The sequence below is a fragment of the Canis lupus genome, chromosome 18 (assembly GCF_048164855.1).
Source record: "Canis lupus baileyi chromosome 18, mCanLup2.hap1, whole genome shotgun sequence".
Lineage (NCBI taxonomy): Eukaryota > Metazoa > Chordata > Mammalia > Carnivora > Canidae > Canis > Canis lupus.
This window is the reverse complement of record NC_132855.1, coordinates 810,691-829,601: the sequence shown is the minus strand read 5'-3', so window position 1 is coordinate 829,601 and position 18,911 is coordinate 810,691. Positions and strand designations below refer to the sequence as shown.

Here is an 18,911-nt window from a genome sequence, read left to right as displayed (position 1 = left end):
GCAACTTGAAAACACAGGTCTACCTTTTGACACAGGCCTCTATCATATCACTGGCCATTAGTTTGAGTCTTTGCTCTAAGTGGTGGGCAAATTCCTGTTCTGGCCAGTGTAGATCAAAGACAAACATCTGCAGTGCATCGAGTTTCCAAAAAAGGTCTTCTGATGTTGCCGAGCCATTGCTGGAAGAAAAAGGAAACATGAAGAGCGTCATGAACTTCCACCGTGATGGCCAATACATTGTCGTTTCCCTTTCCGTACCGTTTGCCATTAGTGAAAAAATAACACATAAAATCTCTAACAGTCGATATTTTCTTTATTCCACCTTCTAAATCTTTTCACATCTTAATAAATAAGGCAACTCCCCCCAAAAATAGAGATGAATATAGTAGGAAGGTGTCATAAACAGGGCCTGAATGCACAAGGATATTTTACTGAGGAAAAGGAGCCCAAGGATACAAGGAAAAACAAATATATTTTTTTTTAAACCAATGTGTAGGATACAAATACAGAAATATTTCCTCCTAGAAATTCAAAAGAGTACGTTTTATGAAAGAAAGTCTGTATGACAGCCGCGGCAGCTTTACTCTCCCACTCGCGCACACGTGGTGCCGTGCTCATCCCGGTGGCTTCTGTCGTCTACAGACAGGAGTGTACGGAGCGGGGGGGGGCTCACATTTCTCAGCAACAGGAGAAGGGGACCAGGTACTACAAGTGAAATAACAAGCTGAGTAGGGGAACAAGCCTTACACCTGGTTTGAAATGCTTCGTGACTTTTCTAGCTCCTAATGGAGCCTCCGGGTACGGGGTAGAGTCTAACAGAGAAAGGACATCCAGGGTGCTCTGGGGTGGGAGCCAAATCACCTATCTCGGGTCATCCCATCTCTGGAACTCGGGGCCCGGATGCGCTATGTGTTCACGGCTGTGCCAAGATTACTCCGGGGGACCGGAGTTTCGCGCCACCCATGAAGGCGGCTGGTAGCACGGTACCTAGGGCACGTGGGCAGGGGATAACACTACTGCTTTCCATCATGCAAGGATCTGGCCTAATAGGGAAACAGATGATTTGAAAGTAAAATGCTCCTATGTTAGAAGACCCTGAAACTTAATAGTAGAAGAGAACAAAAGGAGAAAAAGGTGCCGTGTGATTCACCTCTCCTCAGCTTTCCCGTCCATGCTGGACAGACACTGAGCTGAAAATTGTCTTTTCAGTGTTCGAAACAAAAATAGAGAAATGAAATAGTGTATCATAAGAGCACAGTGGAAAACTTGTATAAAGATAAAATTCTTTTAAATCCCCACTTTGTTTAGCTAAATATATCTTAATTAGTTGGCTTTAAAAAAAAATCACCTCCTTCTTCGGCTAATTAAAAGCTATTTCCCTCCCCACCTGCAGCTCAGCATCTTTCCTGCGTCGCCAACCTTCTTTGTGTTCCGTCTCCCCTTCTGCCAGTGATTCCTCGTGGTCTCCTCGCCTAGCCAAGACGTGCTCGGAGTTAAGTCCTCAAAGGACCGATGCGGCAGAGCCCTGAACGCCACCCACAGCTCTTTACCCCAATACCTCTTCACCTTAAAAATCGGAGCCCCCAACGTACCATGAAACAAAGGAACCAGACAACATCATGTAGACATTGCTGTGAAAAATGTTAGAAAAAACACTGTGTTTATTTTTCCCTGTTGCCATATATTTAATAAAAATAAGAGGAAAAAAAAATGACAAGGCAAAGCCTCTATTACATACCCACAGTGCTCATGTGGTAAATCAGAGGATCTATATTTTAAGAGTAATTGAACCTAATTGGTTAAAGAAGCAAATCTAATAAGTTTTCACTTTGGAGAGACATAGGTAGGTACTGGAAATGTGTGTTTTCTTAACAGCATAACAAAACAACACAACCATCATCAAAACAAAATCTGAAATACTGAAGGTGGAATTCTACTGAAAACAGACTTTCTCATAACATATGACAATTAAATCTTTACAGAGACTATGGATATATGTTTCTTTTGTTCTTTGATGCTATGGTAAGACTCTGGAACAATAAATGTGCTTAATTGGGAATGTAATTAAGGTAACAAGTGTCTGTTATGATTAAATAGATAAAAAAATGTAAGTAGGTTTTCTCTTGAGCTGGAATACATAACCTGCAATTTACTCAGAACTTTTTCATTTTAAAATTATTTTTAATCAGTGACCCATTCTGAAAGTATTATGAACAGATTAAAGAACTCAAAAATGAATAATGGACTCAGATAATTTCCTAAAAATGCCAGTAGGAAGCACATCTTATTGGCATCTACTTTTGGAGCTAAAAAAAAACAAAACAAAAAAAAACCCAAAAAACTCAAACAAACAAAACATGGAGAAGGAAGACATTGAGGAACTTTATAATTAGTGCTTTAAAATGAAAAGTGAAAAAAACTGAGAGCACCAGGCTGGCTCAGTTAGGGAGCATGGGACCCTTGACCTGGGGTTATGGGTTCAAGCCCCGCCCTGGGGGTAGAGATTACTTAAAAATAATAAAAATAAAATCTTTAACCAAAAAAACCACCCAGAACCCCCAAAATTAGTGACTACATCGTAACATTACAAGTAATTGTGAGCACCCCGATGAAGAGCCTAATGTTGATAATCCTGGCACGTAAAGATGACAGTGATTTCCTTGTAAAACATATTTTTTATTTCCTCAGAATGATGAAAGTCTGAGCACTTTATTTACAAAGCCACGATCTGTCATGATTCCTGTCCTGAAATGCAGATCATTTTAAAAAGGGACTCCCAATAAATGAGGTTCACGTTCCACATATATCTCAAAGCTAAAAAAAATAATAATGACCAAAAAAGAAGTCTAAAGTTCACCAGGCAATGCCCATAATAGTGCTCGTGGTTAAATCCAGGGTGTTGAACAGGTGAGGGGTGAGGAAGAAGAGCAGTTAAATTGCAAAACAGTATTAAGAAGCACAAAAAACACATAAACTTAGATTCATTATACTTGCTAGATAGTTGCCAAGCACGCAGACACCAGTCCGTACCCTGTAACCACCCAAAGCGTTTGCCCGAAAGAGAAAGATCCCCGCGTGACCTAATAACTGTCACGGGCCAGTGATGACGTTTCACTTGGAGAAATGCCGCTAAGCTATTCTCCAAGTTATTCTTCTCCGTTTCCGTCTTCTGTCTCCTCCTGAGGGTGTGCACCTTGACGGGGGGCGGCCTCAGCCGTGGCGGGGGACCGGGCGGGGCGGGAGGGGGGCTCTGCACATGCTCCTGAGGCCGAGCACACGGGTAGGGGAATGACAGCGCTGGGCAGACAAGCCCGGTTCAGAGCCTGCCTCTGCCGCTTACTTACTGGGGGACCTCGGGGCCTTTAACTTCTTTGTGACTTAGTTTCCTTAACTGTAAAATGGGCACAGGGACATGTACCTCCCAGGGTTACTGCGCGGCTGAACTGAGATAACGGGTTTGACACTGTACCTGGAACGTACTACTAAATGCTCAATGAGTGGGAGCTATTTTTCTTCTAGTTATTTTATTCTTTCTAGCTGACTTCATATGAGATCTTGGCCACGCATGGACTAGTACTGAGTTCATCTGATTGCTCGGAGGTTCATACTTTTGAAAACTATACCGTTTTGAATAATGATGACTGATGGCAGTAAAAGTGAAAACCATAAGGTAGTTTTTATTGAGAGCTCAGAGTGTGCCAGGCACTCTTCATCATCCTTTTTTTCTTTTTTATCTGCACAAAAATGTCTTTAAATTACGTGTCATAACCATTTTGGCACTGGGGAAACTGAGGCTAAGAAAGACTTAATGATTACTAAAGTAGGATCTAAATTCGAATTTCAAAGCCTGTGCCCTCTTCGTTGTAGTGACTCTCAGTTACCGCACACCTGCGGTAGGTGGGCTTATCACAACATGGAGCTGATAAATACTGTTTTTATGTTATAAGGATTATTTAAAAATAACAAAGTGCATCAACTGATACATGAAAGCACAAATGAAGAACTTGCTCGTGTTAGGAAATAAAGGGCAATCGCTTCTCTGCAACCTGAAATATTATTTCTTTACAAGTGTGACTAAGATAAAATAAAAAGAAAACACTATATTCTTGAAACTATTCTTCTGATGGTTTTCTACACGTAGAAGAGGAACTATGTGGGCAGTGGCAACGCCGCTACGGTGCCTAGATATACTCTTGCCACACTGATCGCCTGAACTGTGGTAGATCCTTCAGGCAGAAGTCTACAACCTGACTCACAAAATGACCTCCGACCTACAGGTCACATAGGAACTACATCACACCAGTGAGTGTTTTTTTTTTTTTTCCCCCAATCTGTATCATTTATCGTCAATTTGCTCAGCTTAGCTCAACAGCTTAAAAAACTCAAATGAAACCAAAACATAGTATTCCTCGACCAGTGATGATAAGTGCCATGCAATCTGAACACAGGTGCACAGAACACAGCCCAGGCCATGCACTAGCTAACACACCACCAGGAAATAAGTGAGGGATACACACGTGGACTCATATAAAGAAGCCATCCATGAAGGAGTAGAAAAGCTAGGAATCTGTGGAAGAGTAAGAGGCAGACTTGGAACTTTTGGAAGAGCTACATTGGGAAGACTGTTGGCGATATTCCTGTAAAGAAACAAACAACGTGGGAAGGGACCACCATAAGCAATAACTACAGATGGGCCACATGTAAAGTCATAAGGTCAGGACTGAAGAGACAGATGTTCCATGGACACTTGGCAGGATACCTACTTGACAGGCTGCCATGTCTCTTGCTCAAACCCTCTGTGAATTGACTGGGCGATGGAGGACTCCATGAGATCGACGTAGCGGACAACCGAGGGCACAAAGATTTCTTGCAAATGTTTGTGAAATTTTCCATTACATAAAAGTGCTGAAACAGTCAAGCAGAAACAGCGTTTGTCAGAGGGATCATTATCAGGCATTTGGGGAAAATAGGGGTGAAAAAACGTTTCCTGAAAGAGTCTGGCGCAGAAGGATGGGTAAAATACAGATGATAACGGATCTTGCTCCTCATATGGAATATATCGTGAAAGCTAATCAAGAAGCATAATCAACCTCCTAGATAACGGCTGTCAAAACACAAACAGGTTATATCTCTGCAAAATCCTCCTGGCGGGTGGGACGCGTTTACTTTCCAAGCGATTTAGCACGTGAGGCGTATGACCACTTGCTAGAGATTCAAGGGAGCTGCTGGATAACATGACGGGTTGACACACGCCCGTGAGAAGGGAGTTACGATCCCTGTGCTACACGGCACCTCACGGAAGAGCTCCACACGTTCGATTCTAAGAGCTAAGCGCGATTACTTCTAAGAGATACACTTATTTAATTCACCAGCAGGATGACTGTGGCCTTGGAAATGTCTATTCTGATTCATGAACTTTTCAGTTATTTGTGGATTTTCTTGTAAGTCATCCAGTTTTCTATATGCATCTTTAAAAAGAGCGTATCACATGCATTTTTCAGGTGTCCCTTTGTGTTTAATGTGTTAGATACTATGGAACATCCTGCCTGAAACAGCTGTGGAAGTCGTAGAATTTGTGCCGTCAGGATAGGGCTGTTAAGTAGATTGGTAATAGGAAAGGTGCACCTCCCTACACTAGAAGGTAGACGCTTTCCACGCACTGGACGTAATTTCCCTAGAAGATAGGTCAGTGTTATTTACAGACTGCTCGTCCCACCCACTCACTCCTCTGCTGAATCTGCGTGTTGAAATCTTAACGTCCAATGTGATGGTGGGGACGGGGGGGGGGGGTGATCGTGTCACGGGGGCAGAGTCCTCGTGAGCAGGATTCGTACTCTTGTAGGAGAGAGACCAGACCCCTGGACTCTTCCGCCATGTGAAGGTGTAGCAAGAAGACGGCCATCTGTGAAGCAAACTTTCACCAGCTACCGAACCTGTGGGTACCTTGACCTTGGACTTCTCGGCCTCTGGAACTGTGAGAAATAACTTTGTTGTTTATAAGCTACCCGGTCTCTGGTGTCCTGTTAATACAGCCTGAATAGACAGAGACAGTCGGTGTGTGTCTAAGTTGCCCTATGAAAGAGAATCTATAGGAAAATACTAATGTTCAGTAATAATAAATAATGCGTAATTTTTTAGATGATGGTACGTATTTGTTTCTCAAGTGAACATATCTTTATTTTTTAAGATTTTATTTATTTATTCATGAGAGACACAGAGGCAGAGACACAGGCAGAGGGAGAAGCAGGCTCCCCACGAGGACCCGATGCGAGACTCGATCCCGGGACCCCGGGGTCATGGCCTGAGCCAAAGGCAGACGCTCAACCACTGAGCTCCTTCAAGTGAACATATCTTAAACCCAGTAGTGATTTTTTTTTTTTTGACTTTCAAAGTGAAAACATGTTCATTAAAACATATCCCATCATGGCTGGGGAAGGTATTTCTGAAGAGATGATATTTTTATTGAGCCTAAGTGACAGGGGAGCCAGGGAGTGACAGGGAAGATTTGGAGGAAAGATCTCCAGGTGGAGGGAACAGCTAGCATGAGAGGGAACAGGCAAGGAATGAGCTGGGGTACTTCCAGAAGGATGCCAAAGCCAGTGTGGCAGGAGCAGCGTGAGGGAGGGGAAAGAATAGTTCAAGAGTATGTCTAGACAGTAGGACGTGGTGAGAAGTATGGGATTTACTGGGTACAAGGGAAGCATGATTATTTTTATTATTATTAAGCAGAGGAGTGACACGATATACTATCCCTGGCTGCTGGGTGGAAAATGGAGCGGGTGACCGAGGGTGGAAGCACAGAAGGAGGCTCACGCTTGGTGCCTGACTGCCGCAGACCACGTGAAGGATGACGATGATGATGATGGCGGCCTGGACTACAGTGGCAGAGGTGGAAGGTGAAGAAAGGTCTCTCAGCAATCCCATTCACTTTTATGGATCCCAATAGCTGTACATGCTTATACACGAAATTTGGTAACTAATAATTTTAAAGTAATGCCTTATAAAGTACTCAGCTGAATGTGCCATTTTCCCCACAGAATCTTCTCCAGGGCAAAAATACCCTGAACGTTAAACAGTGTTTTAAAATTTAGGCAAAGTATGTGACGTTTACCACAGTGGCATGAACACTGTTTTAACTGATTCTGGAATTTGTCAGAGGCTGGAAAACTAGAGACACATAAAAGTGGGGTGGGAAGCAATTCTAAATACAGAGGGAAATACAACACTTTTTTTTTTTTTTTTCTATTTCTAGTTAATATGGCCTAGTACTTTTCTGTGGTTAAATAATTTTTTCTGGCTTATCTATATGCTAAAAGATTTCTTATTAAAGTGGGAACGGTAATCATATTTAAAGATAAATGTCCTATTTAGGAGATTAATGTTATCTTAATGATGTTTTCATTAGCACACGGAAAGGAGCTTTATTTATTCCTGGAGATTCAATCACAGAGCTAGAAGGTACTATATAGATCAGTTCCTTTTGCCAAATGTCACCTAAATAAGGATGTTGAACTTAAGGATGAAATATTCTCACTCAAACCACCTAAATTATTGTGGCAAGCAAATTAAAAAATATGCCCGTATCTGAATTTATTGGTTTTCCACTTAGGAACTCTCTTTCTCTTCCTTCTCCTCCTCACCAGCATTTTTGGAGTGTCAAGCACAGCTGCTAATGATTGAGAAATCATCACAAAAACTCCGTGAGAGAACCACTATTATGTTTTTCAATCTTACCAATATGGAAGCTGGAGGCACAGAGAATCTAGGGACATGTGGTGAAGTCATCCAGTCATTAGACAATAAAACAACAGAACAATAGACAATAATTAAAAGCTCCCTCTTAACCTCCCAAGATTATATTACCATCACCCCCAAATTTACATTACTGTCAATTACCATAAATCTATCCATCCATTCATACAGTCACCCAACCTATCGGCAGCATGTCACCGTCTTTTAAGACCTAGAAATGTTGGAGATCATTTGAGGTAGAAAAAAATCTTGTAAATGACACATGCATTACTCCACATCTTAGACGAATTATATATTTTTAGAATTAGAATTTTGAAAAACTCATCTACACTATGAAAAGTCAAGAGATTGAGGAAAACTATTACATTTGAATGAGCTGACAGATGAATTAACACTGTGAACATATTTCATGTGCTCATAATACACATAAAGAACTGGGCAACTTTACCTTTTTATACAGCTAGACCGTAGCTTAACCCTTAATTGATATGGCCTACTAATAAAAAAATGGAAAGACCCACAGGCTCTACATCTCGGTAGGTGCCGTTAAGTGCCGTCATTATGTCTAACTAGTCCAAGACACGCTCACCTAGGAAATTATTACATCTGCAAATGAGTACCCTACCTCATCATTCAAATGCTCTATTATACATTTAGAGATTAGGTATGTTGGCTATTAAGTCCTACTTAGTTGGTTAAAATGAAGAAGCACATAGGAGAATCAACACTCAATGTTGTTATTAAATGTTATAATGATCCTAAGATTAAGTCCCAGATGACTCAAATGTATTTCTAGCAAGACCTCTCTTTTTTGATGCACTTGATACACACTGAATTCATTAACGTGTTAAATAAGCCTGCTTCTCTTGTATTCCCACCATGGGAGTCACAATAGAGACTGGCCACCAGATCACTCTATCCGTACCTGGTGATTGTACCAAGGCTTGGCCTTTACTTTCTACATCCAATTAGCAATCAAGACCTGTGTATTTTTCTTTTTTGATTTAAATTTTAGGTAGTTAACATACAGTGCAGTATTGGTTTCTGGAGTAGAATGTGTTGATCATCACTTAAATAAACACCCAGTGTTCATCTTAACAAGAACCCTCTTTAATGCCCATCACCCAGCATACTCTGTGTCCTTCATACCCTTAACACATCCCTTCCTCTCTTCATCACCACTGCTGTTGCCCTACTTCTCACTTTCTCATCTCTTGCCTTGATTAGTACGATCATCTCTTTCTTTGTCTTCAGGGTCCTAATTTTCCCTTTGTCAGTCCACCTTCTTCAAATCTCAAAGCAGGGGGCTGCCAACATATAAAACTATAATATCCTACCTAAAGATTATAATCTTTCAGTGGATCATCACAACAAATTATAAAAGCCTTTGCATGGTAGGCCCAGAGCCTGCTCATGTTTCAGTGAGTGTTTTTCTTTTTTTAAAAATCAGATTATAGACCCACTTTCCAAAGTTTTAGAAAATTGGCAACTGGTAGTATTATTTCTTCGGACATTAGACTCCAGAAAGGGGAAGGAGAGAGGGAAGGAAAGAAAGAGAGAAGAGGAGAAATAAGGAAAAAATGCAGAGGGGGCAGGAAAGAGAAGAGAAAGCTTGGTGTCGAAAGGTAAGACTACAGAAACACACATGACACTACACACGCGTATGGAAATGTACCCTCTTTTTCTCAGTTGCCCATATGCCAGTTTGCATTCCACTCCTATCAGACACTGTCAAAAGCCCTCTTAACATGTAACCCCAGGCATCAGAACGAGCGCTTCTATCTTCCCCATCTGGCTTAGTAAGGAGAGGCTGTGGTTCGGGGCTTGCCACCTGTCCAAATCAAGCCTCTCCAAGGCACCCATTCTAACAGCTCGTTGCAAGAGCCAAGTTCTCAGTGCGGCCGTATCCAAGAATGCTTCTGACATTATATCTGACGTGTGCAAGCAGAAAGGACTGCTCAGAAGGAGTCTGGAGTAGTGGTTACAAGAATGTAAGTGGAGGACCAGCATCCACTTTGTTAAATAATCTTTTTTCCCTCAAAAGGTTCCACATTTCCAAACATCACCCTGTCAGAAAATAATGAAGCATCAATGACATCCAGTCCAACGGTACAATTAGAAATGGCAAAAAGAAAGCAAAAGTCTTAAATAAAAGGTAAACTAGGGATGCCCAATTATTTTGAGCATCCCAATAATTAATAAACTAGTGTTGATTATTTACATACCAAAAAGAGTCTTACATTCACAAAGGAACTTGTCATATGCTTTTAATAGTAAGATTTCGACTGAGAATTTCAACTATGATCCAATTAATGACAATTACTGAGATAATAGTCACTGGATAAATGAAGAATAAGCAGATAAAAGAGTTCCTGTATTCTTTTTAGGGTAAAAATATGCTGTTGACTCCTGAGTCCGTATAATCCAATATTATACTGTGCCACCCCATTCCAATTAGTCAGCATGAGTGGATTATTAGGAAGAGTGACTTCCCCACTGAAATTCTAAATAGGCATTTCAGAAGGAAACCAGGAACACATGATTAACAAAACAAACAACACCGGCCACAATAAAAACCAGGACTTTGCCAGGAAACAACAATTATTCGAGGGACTACAAACTGTAGACGCCCTGCACAATGAAAGCCCACTGGACTAAGACACAAAATTAGGAGGCCACTCTCCGCGTTAACAAGTGCACATAATGAGGATTCCCGTCACTGGAAACACGAACATGGGCTTCAGGAGGAACGTCAGGAGGATTGCAGCCTAGAACAGACTTACGTAAAAGGAAGAAAATACACACAACCAAACAAAAAAAATCCCCTGAGATCTCCGAGTAGCTCCCAGCCAAGAGTCTGGCACATTATATAGGCCCTCAATACATGTATGTTTGAGTGAATAAACACTGAATCAATAGCAAAATAAATACTGAATAAACACCATCAAACATCCAGCGCCTAAAGGAAACTCTGAGAGTGCACTTTTCAAGCTTAAGTAGAATAGGAAACACATTGGGTTTTATTTTCCTTTTAATTAAAATCCCAATAGGTAAATTTATACAGTCTGGTAATATTTAATTTGTACATTTTCCTTGCGTAACAACCTCCTAAAACCACATGCAACTCTTCCTTTCCCCTTGGTGCACTTGTTAAAAATAATCTACCTACGTATGTACCTAAGGGGTGAGAGCCCTGGTGTTATGACGTCTCCTACACTGTAGACAACAACTCCAGATCCAACAGACCTAAGCTTCAAACCACAACTAAAGACGCCACCGCACGGTACGCATAACGGAGTTAACGTTTTTAGTAACTATCGCATCACAGTGAGTGTGTGCATATGCTCCACTAGACGGTATGCTTTTCAAGGGCCAGAACGGTTTTAGATACGTGTTTCTGCAAGGTGACGGGATTTGTAAATTTTAGGCATTCAGGGCCTGTTTCTTGCAGAATTAATTCAGGGAAAAACAAAAGAAACACTAACCAAGGCTGAGGGTAGAGACAGACAAAGAAGACTCACAGCCCCGCAGTTCTCAAGCTTCCCATCTCTTACGAGATTGATATTAAAGCCAAACAGAAAAGTCTGTCATTTTATTCCAGCTATGGACAGCCTTCTGGCCGGGATTACGTCCCCCACTGCTTGCTCTGGGTGATGAAAACACCCGAGCACGGCTGTAACGTGATCAGACTTTGGGTTCCCGATGCTCACGGCCTTCGGGACTTACAGAGGTTTCTGCAAATCTACTGTGAAAGACACACAGGCCTTTTAGAGGCATTTCAGAGGTTATTTTCTCGAAGGCATTAAGTCCTACAAAAATACAGAAAGCAGGGCAGCCCGGGTGGCTCAGCGGTTTAGCACCACCTTCAGCTCAGGGCGTGACCCCGGGGTCCCGGGATCGAGTCCTGCCTTGGGCTCCCCACAGGAAGCCTGCTTCTCCCTCTGCCTGTGTCTCTGTCTCTGTGTGTGTGTATCTCTCATGAATAAATAAATAAAATCTTAAAAAGAAAATAAAAACAGGAAAAGCTGACTAGGAATTTAAAGTGTCAACATATAGTAAAGAATCTAGAGCAACACTATAGAACTCAAAAAAAAAAAAAAAAAAAAAAAAAAGCTAGTGACTTCCTGCGTTTTTATTTGCTATCCAGTCTAGCAAAACACATTCTGACATATAATTTCGAATTCAGTCAGCCCTGGAGATTGGAGTTAAACGCACTGTCGCATTTTGGTGGTCGTCTCCGCATGTGTCAGAGCGCCTGCCTGTAAAATGAGGCCGAGCACAGCCCTGCTCGAGTCCCGAAGTTGCATCCGCCCGGCGTCGCTCCTGGCAGACGTATGGACAGATGTATCTATAAACACCAATTCGTGGATTTCAGACGCACAGCTCATTTAAGCGCTTGCGGAAGGATAACACGCAGGTGTCAACCCTCCACATTTCAAAGCTTGAAGATTAACCTCATATACAATATGGTGACCTAACAGTTCTTCATTTGAAAGAAATCTGAAAAATAATCTCTGATACAGCCCAAGTGTGAGAATAACCCAGCGGGATTTCCACTTCTTCATTTCTTAATGAGTTTTTTGATAATGAGAGGTGACTTTGCCAGTCACTCTGGGCTCTATTATGGCTAATTTGACTCCACTTCACTCTCCTTGTTAATTATTAACACTAGCCTTTTTATCCTCATGAGACCACATTCCAATTTTTCTTTTTTCGATTTTTATGAGCCCATCTTTATGAAGGTGAAAGTCTTGGAGAATAGGTTTTCACTTAGTGCAGAGCCCGAACATTTATTATTGGTCTAGGCAGAGACGCTGTGACACTGATTATATAAGCACGGGTGTTCTTCGGGATGGCTTTAATGTGCTAGCAATGTGAAAAGGCTGTTAATTAAAGAAGAAGCACCGTGGTATTTTTCACTTGGGAATCAGTTCCCAAAAGAATGGTCATTTGCCACTTGCTAACATATCCACAGATTAAAAGGTGACTAGCTCCAAGGGTTTGCCTTTCAGTAGTGCTGAAAGACATGATCTGTGCCATTTGCAGATGGCTTTCATCTGTCAGGAGCGGTCACTGGCCGTATCCATTATCGCCAGGACCGTCGCAGAGGCAGCATGCAGGGGTGGGATCTATTTGTACCAGCCTGATGGGCGCACAGCATCACTTAACTATCATGCTAATTGCTTCATTATGAAAACATTTATTTTGCCTCAATTTTAATACACCTCTTTCTCAAGACTGTTTCCTTAGATACCGTTTAAAGCGATTACCCATTTAATCATCTCTTTAGTTGCGGGGGGGGCGGTGACCGGGGTGGACGGAGGTAGGCTGGAGGGACGAGCAGGAGCTCAGTGTCTTCTGGGCAGAAATGCAGGTGCCCGAGTTTGTTTTCATAATCAGTTCTGCTCTGGGAATCAGTGGGTGAGTCTGTGAGGGGCAGGAGATTGGGGACAGTTGCTAAAATTAGGGTGCAGCTGGTACTCTTCCCTGGAGGAAAAACCACAGTTCATCTCCAAGGGTTCTTACGGCTAAGACTCTCCCTAATCACGCCCAACTTTAAGGAGAGACGCCTGCCCCCGACAGAATTTTCTTCTCCTTAATACAGGAACTGGATTTGCTGTCTTGGATCCTGCCCCCAGCTCATGGGTCGAGTCTCTGGCCTTCTCACCACGGACATTTTGTCACATGTGTGATAGGACAACAGATGCCATTGTCTGGCTCCTTCTATGCCCTTTGGCCCTCTCCACCCCCCGCCCCCCAACGATGCCAGGACCTTATGAGAATCTTCTAAGGTAAAAATAAAACTTCAAGGAATCTCCTATTTTCCTTTAAAGGATTCTGTTATTTTACAAATGTCTCCGGAACCTGCTTTTGTCCGTGCAGACCCAGACTGCGCCGGAGACCAAGTGAGGAGGCCCCCGGCCAGCTCTGTCCGTGATGCCCATCAGCAAGCTCCTTCCCCGGGCACACTGCCTCTTGGGATTGAGTTTCCTCCGCTGGAAAATGAAGAGCTCTGTCTACAATCCTGTCCACTTTTCAAAAAATAAACACCTATTTTAAAATATCAAAGCATAAAGATTTTAGTAAAAGAAAGGTGGTAAGCAAGCAGTGGGGACATCTGAATGAGCCCTCAAAAAACAAAACCCCAAACAACTCGGCTACCAAGTTTTCAAGGCACAAATAAAGAGAAAATTCTGACCAACACCTCCAAGTACTTGGAGATGTGTTAGAAATTTTTATTTTGGAAGAGCAAACATAAACATGCGATATTATTATAGATCACAACCACTTAAAATCTATGCTATATAATTAGTTGTGCACCGTATGTTGAGGTAACAGCAAATATTGTCATTTAGCAAATTATTTCCCCTTCCAAGACTGGACACTTCAGAGCAGTCTGTTTCTATTACTCTTGGCTAAAGTTGTAATTAATTAGAATTTGGGGTATAATGTTAATTGGGTCGATGTGGTAAAAGCTGTCAGGCCACGGCAGTGATGGAAGTCTCTTTCTTTTCAGGTGGGATTAAAAGGATAGAAGTTTTATGTCTTCCTAAAGCTTTCCAAAAGCTAATATGGGAACAGTGATAGGTTGACATTTAACATTTGGATTGAAATTCACTAAGTCACCATCTGAATATTTCAGGAATTTAGTAAAACATAAATTCTTAACAATATTCTTCGTTATGATCAAGAATGATATTAATAGCAAAAAAAAAGGAGTATGTTTTACCAATTATTAAGACACTCAGTGGTCTTGGCTCTGGGTAGTAACTTGTGAGTTTGAGATGAAAGTCAATACATTCTATTTCAATTCCCCAGACTCTACTGTACTCCCAATACCAAAAGGCAATTATGGCACTGGGGAACTTTTCTATTTACCTCACTACATGGAGGAGCTGTTTTTCTCCGAAATAATTGATGTTTTCTCAAATCCGTTAATCACTGCAAAATCAAAGCCAAGATCTGGACTTACCCCCAAACTGACAATGCTCAAAAGAGATCAGTAATAGATGCTTCCTTGTTTTAACTGAAAACCACGAAACTGTACTCTATGCATTTACCAGTAGCCAATGTTACAGAAATAGTTTAAAACAGGAGAGGGAGTATGCAACTCTTTTGAGTTAAATATCTGCAAGTCTGGCTAAAATTTAAATTTCTTCTGTTCTCATTTTTGTGGGTTTTTTTCCCCACAATCCCACAGAAAGTGGTTCATTGCTTTTAGAACAAAGTTGATTTTAGAACTTTTGTAGGTGAAGAAAACCTGTTAGAACTTGAAGACCTTTCTAAGGCACCATCGTGTCAGCTGCTGGGCGTAGGCACCTCTGCACAGAAAACCTCCCGCGCACAGGCAGGGAGCTGGAGCTGTGCAGCTGGCCGCGGCTGATGGCCTAGACGCGGGCCTCGTGCCCCGGTACCCGCGGCCTGCCTCTTGTCCAGCACCTGCTCCCGGTCGCCCCGCGCCCCTGTGTGTCTAGGCAGCGGGCAGGAGGCCAGCGACTCCCGGAGCCTGCAGCCAGATGGGTGCCTCGGGCCTGGCACTCTCCAAGGAGAGCCGGGCCCGTGCCCAGTGCCGCCTTCCCACCCGAGGGGGAAGGCCTGGCACAGACCAAGTGGGCGCTCCCGGCAACTACGGATGACCGGGGCAGGACAACAAAGCCGCCAGCTCGCGGCAGCCCCAGCAATGATCCTCCAGGGCTAACCTGGCCGAGGACAAGAGGGAACCCTCCCCGCGATGGCCCCCCAGAGACGGGCCCTTCACCTTAGTGTTCTTGTTGATAGAACGCTCATTAAAATTTGCACCTGTAATGTAAGAACTCTTCTTAAAAATAAATATTAAAGGGTGCTAACTCATTGGAGTTGCAGTAGAGGCCACCCCCCCCCAATTTTCTAAGAGGTCTATCTACACTTGTTTTCTCCATAAATAAATTCTGATATGTTGAATAAGTTGGATGATTCATTATCTTTACTGTTTATGAACATTAATAAATGCCACTCCCAAACAAATCTAAATATGGTCAAATCTGGAGTTTTCATACAAATGGAGAAAGTAATGCTAGAGATATGCCTATGCTTATTCACTTTCAGTTAGGGACTTGATGCATAATATATGTATTTATTTTTAGCACAGGTTTATTGTCTTAAAATAATATTAAATCTGAGTTAAAATTTCTTAGAAGATGAATGATGCCAGAAGACTGGGAAGAGAAGAAGGTCATTTGAAGTCTTCTAGCTGGCAGGAGAAAAGCAAAGTAGGACTTCAAAGCTGGCTGGGGATTGTCTGTAGATGGATGATTCACATACAGATAATTCAGTGTGAGGTTAGGAACTTCTGAGAGTAGACGCTGGTGAAATATCAAGCGGGAAATGTAGCTTAGTACTTTGGCTTTCTAATAGGATCTTCTGGAGATGAAATTGGATGGGAGATGAAATTGGTTGAAAGAGTCAAGACTGAAATTTTCATACTCTAACATCTATAACACTTATTTTGTATGAATCGGAGCCCTAAGTGAGCTCCGATTCATCGTTGCCACCAATGATGCTGTAGGGACCAGCATTTCCGTCCTTTATAGGTGAAGAACCTAAAGTCTGCAGAGGGTTAAGCTCTTGTCAAAGGTCAAGCTGCAAGTGGCGGAGACAGATGTGAATCTGTCTGGTATCCAAGTCCGTGTTATCAATTACTCAAAATGATGCCCCTCTTACTATAACAGAGGCTCTTAACCTGCTATCCTAAATCTGATGTCCATAGGGAGGTCTAATACTAAACAAAATTTCATATTAATGTGAATTTTTCCCCCCTCAGTAAAACAGTACTAGTTTTATCAGAGGCTCAAAGGGATGAACAACCAAAGAAAGGTAAGAAATAATGGAGTTGAGCAACAAACAAAACCAAAAAAAAAAAAAAAGGAATTTTTTAAAAAAACAAGACAAATGTAAAAATATGGATTTAAGTTTATGCCTAAAAGTACACAGTAGTAGTGTGCCCTGGCAGGAGAACAGCAAACAGCTCTGGAGCGCTAAAATGCAGCAAGTTTGAAACGTATCACAGGGTGACTATGTTCCCTGGTGAGTTAGAGCAGCAGGAGCTGCAGAAAGACGGGGCACAGGAAGGGCACCTCTCCGGGGGGTCTGGGTTACTCAGGTCACACTGTGTTCTTCACAGCACCACACCCCAGAGCAATACTGAAAAATGGAGTGAGGTCTGGGCAGGGGAAGGTGATAAGACGGTAATGGGCACAGAAACCCTATCATGTGAAGAAGAACTGAGTGACTTCGCAGCAACGGCTCGGAGAAGAAAACACACCATATAAAAGACTGTTACATCCATCATGTAGAACAAGTCAGAACCAGAGCTCAGGAAGAGGCAGAGATTAAACTGGTTTGTAAAGGGAAGAACTGCGTAGAACAGATAACTGGTAACTCTGGTCTCTGCAAGTGGTAAAGCAAAGCGGTCAGCAGTAACCAAAGTTGGGTTTAAGGGAAACGTCTGAAGAGTCATCATAGGAAAAGCTGGGAACCTACGTTAAGAAATGTCCTTCTAAAGTCCTGATATAAAACTCGGTTTGTTGGGGCTGCTGGAAGACCATGCACCAGAAAATTTGTGAAGATTACTACTGCGTTGAAAAGAAATGTCTCAATACAGGACCTTTACATTCTCTTAAATTTCTTAATACAGAGCGAGAGCAACCCATACCACGTGGCATATTACACCATCATCCAGGGAAGTGAATCCCTCTTAGACAAACAATATTATCAGAATGCGTATTAGTAGAAACCTTAACACAACATGAATTTCTAGAATAATGACACATTTCTGAGGGGTCTTTCAGAAACACAGGTATTCTCAAGTGCTTTAGAAATGCTAACCTTTGAAGATTTCTGATTCACAAGGTGCAATGAGAAAAGATGCCTGTGTTACCAGTTCTTGATAAACGCAGGAGGGTAGAAATAAGAGGAACCTCAGAGGCCAGTGGAGCCATGTGGGCATGTTCCTGGTTTCCCCTAGAACCAGGCCTGAAAGAGTCAGGGAGACTGAGCAAACACTAATGAACTCTGGCAATCTTGCTGGTGAGTGAGAGAGCTCTATAAATCCACATTCACACACACATTCTCTCCATCCTCCCCCCAACCCCCCGGCCCCACTACACATACTGAAGAAAACCCACGTGCTTACTGTCATTTCGGAGGAAATTATTGAGCAGTTGGAAAAGAGGAAAACTATCCCAGGAGTCTTGTGGTTGGGCCTCCAGTGCGGTATCCATATCCACTGTGAATAAAGCCCAAAATTTCTCTGCATGCTCTGCCAATAAATCAGGCCACCAAGCAAATGCCTATAAAAGGATAAAAATAATGTAAAATTAGATGACTTCTTAGAAATACACACAAATATTGTGCCACTTGAAAACATGTCACGGAAAGTGAAATTGTAGAATGTTGTACAATAGGGTATCACATTATAGAATATTTCTTACAGAAAAAAGAGATATTAGAAATACATAAAACATCATAGTCATTATGCTTAAATAATGAGATACACAAATTTTATTTTATATATTTTTCAAATGTTCTAAAGTAAACATGTATTTTTAAAATAAAGCAGTAAAAGTCATTTTGCATTTTTTTAAAGATTTTATTTATTTATTCATGATAGACACACACACACACACACAGAGAGGCAGAGACACAGGCAGAGGGAGAAGCAGGCTCCATGCAGGGAGCCCGACGTGGGACTCGATCCCAGGACTCCAGGATCACGCCCTGGCTGGGCTGAAGGCGGTGCTAAACCGCTGAGCCACCCAGGGATCCCATCATTTTGCATTTTTATTCTATTTTAGATTTTTTATTTTATTCAATGCTGCATCTGCTTATCTAAAATTTGTGTATGAAATTTCTTCTCACGTTCGAAAAATATTGCTTTTTATTTGTAGTACTTTAATCACCTTAAAAAAATCTTTAGATGAGTGAAAATAATATTTGCTTTTTTAAATTTTTTTTTATTTTTAAAATTTTTTTAAAAATTTATTTATGATAGTCACAGAGAGAGAGAGAGAGAGAGAGAGAGAGAGAGGCAGAGACACAGGCAGAGGGAGAAGCAGGCTCCATGCACCAGGAGCCCGATGTGGGATTCGATCCCGGGTCTCCAGGATCGTGCCCTGGGCCAA

The 18,911-nt window shown here is 42.0% G+C and overlaps 1 protein-coding gene across 16 annotated transcripts in view; it reads right to left on the bottom strand.

Annotated features, from left to right (window-relative positions):
• The window catches only part of CADPS2 (calcium dependent secretion activator 2), a 454,201-nt gene that overhangs the window by 47,370 nt on the left and 387,920 nt on the right, over nt 1-18,911 (bottom strand). For 12 of the 16 annotated variants that reach the window (XR_012010532.1, XM_072783288.1, XM_072783294.1 and 9 more), the window contains 4 exons: nt 17,924-18,080; nt 4,764-4,905; nt 4,518-4,637; nt 24-179 (listed from right to left, as the gene is read on the bottom strand). Coding sequence is in view for 15 of the 16 variants with exons in the window: in XM_072783288.1 (XP_072639389.1) it covers nt 24-179; nt 4,518-4,637; nt 4,764-4,905; nt 17,924-18,080 (575 nt within the window). In the remaining variant the exon portion in view is untranslated. The remainder of the gene's footprint in view (nt 1-23; nt 180-4,517; nt 4,638-4,763; nt 4,906-17,923; nt 18,081-18,911) is intronic. The other 4 variants (XM_072783296.1, XM_072783290.1, XM_072783291.1 and 1 more) reach the window with 1 other exon arrangement.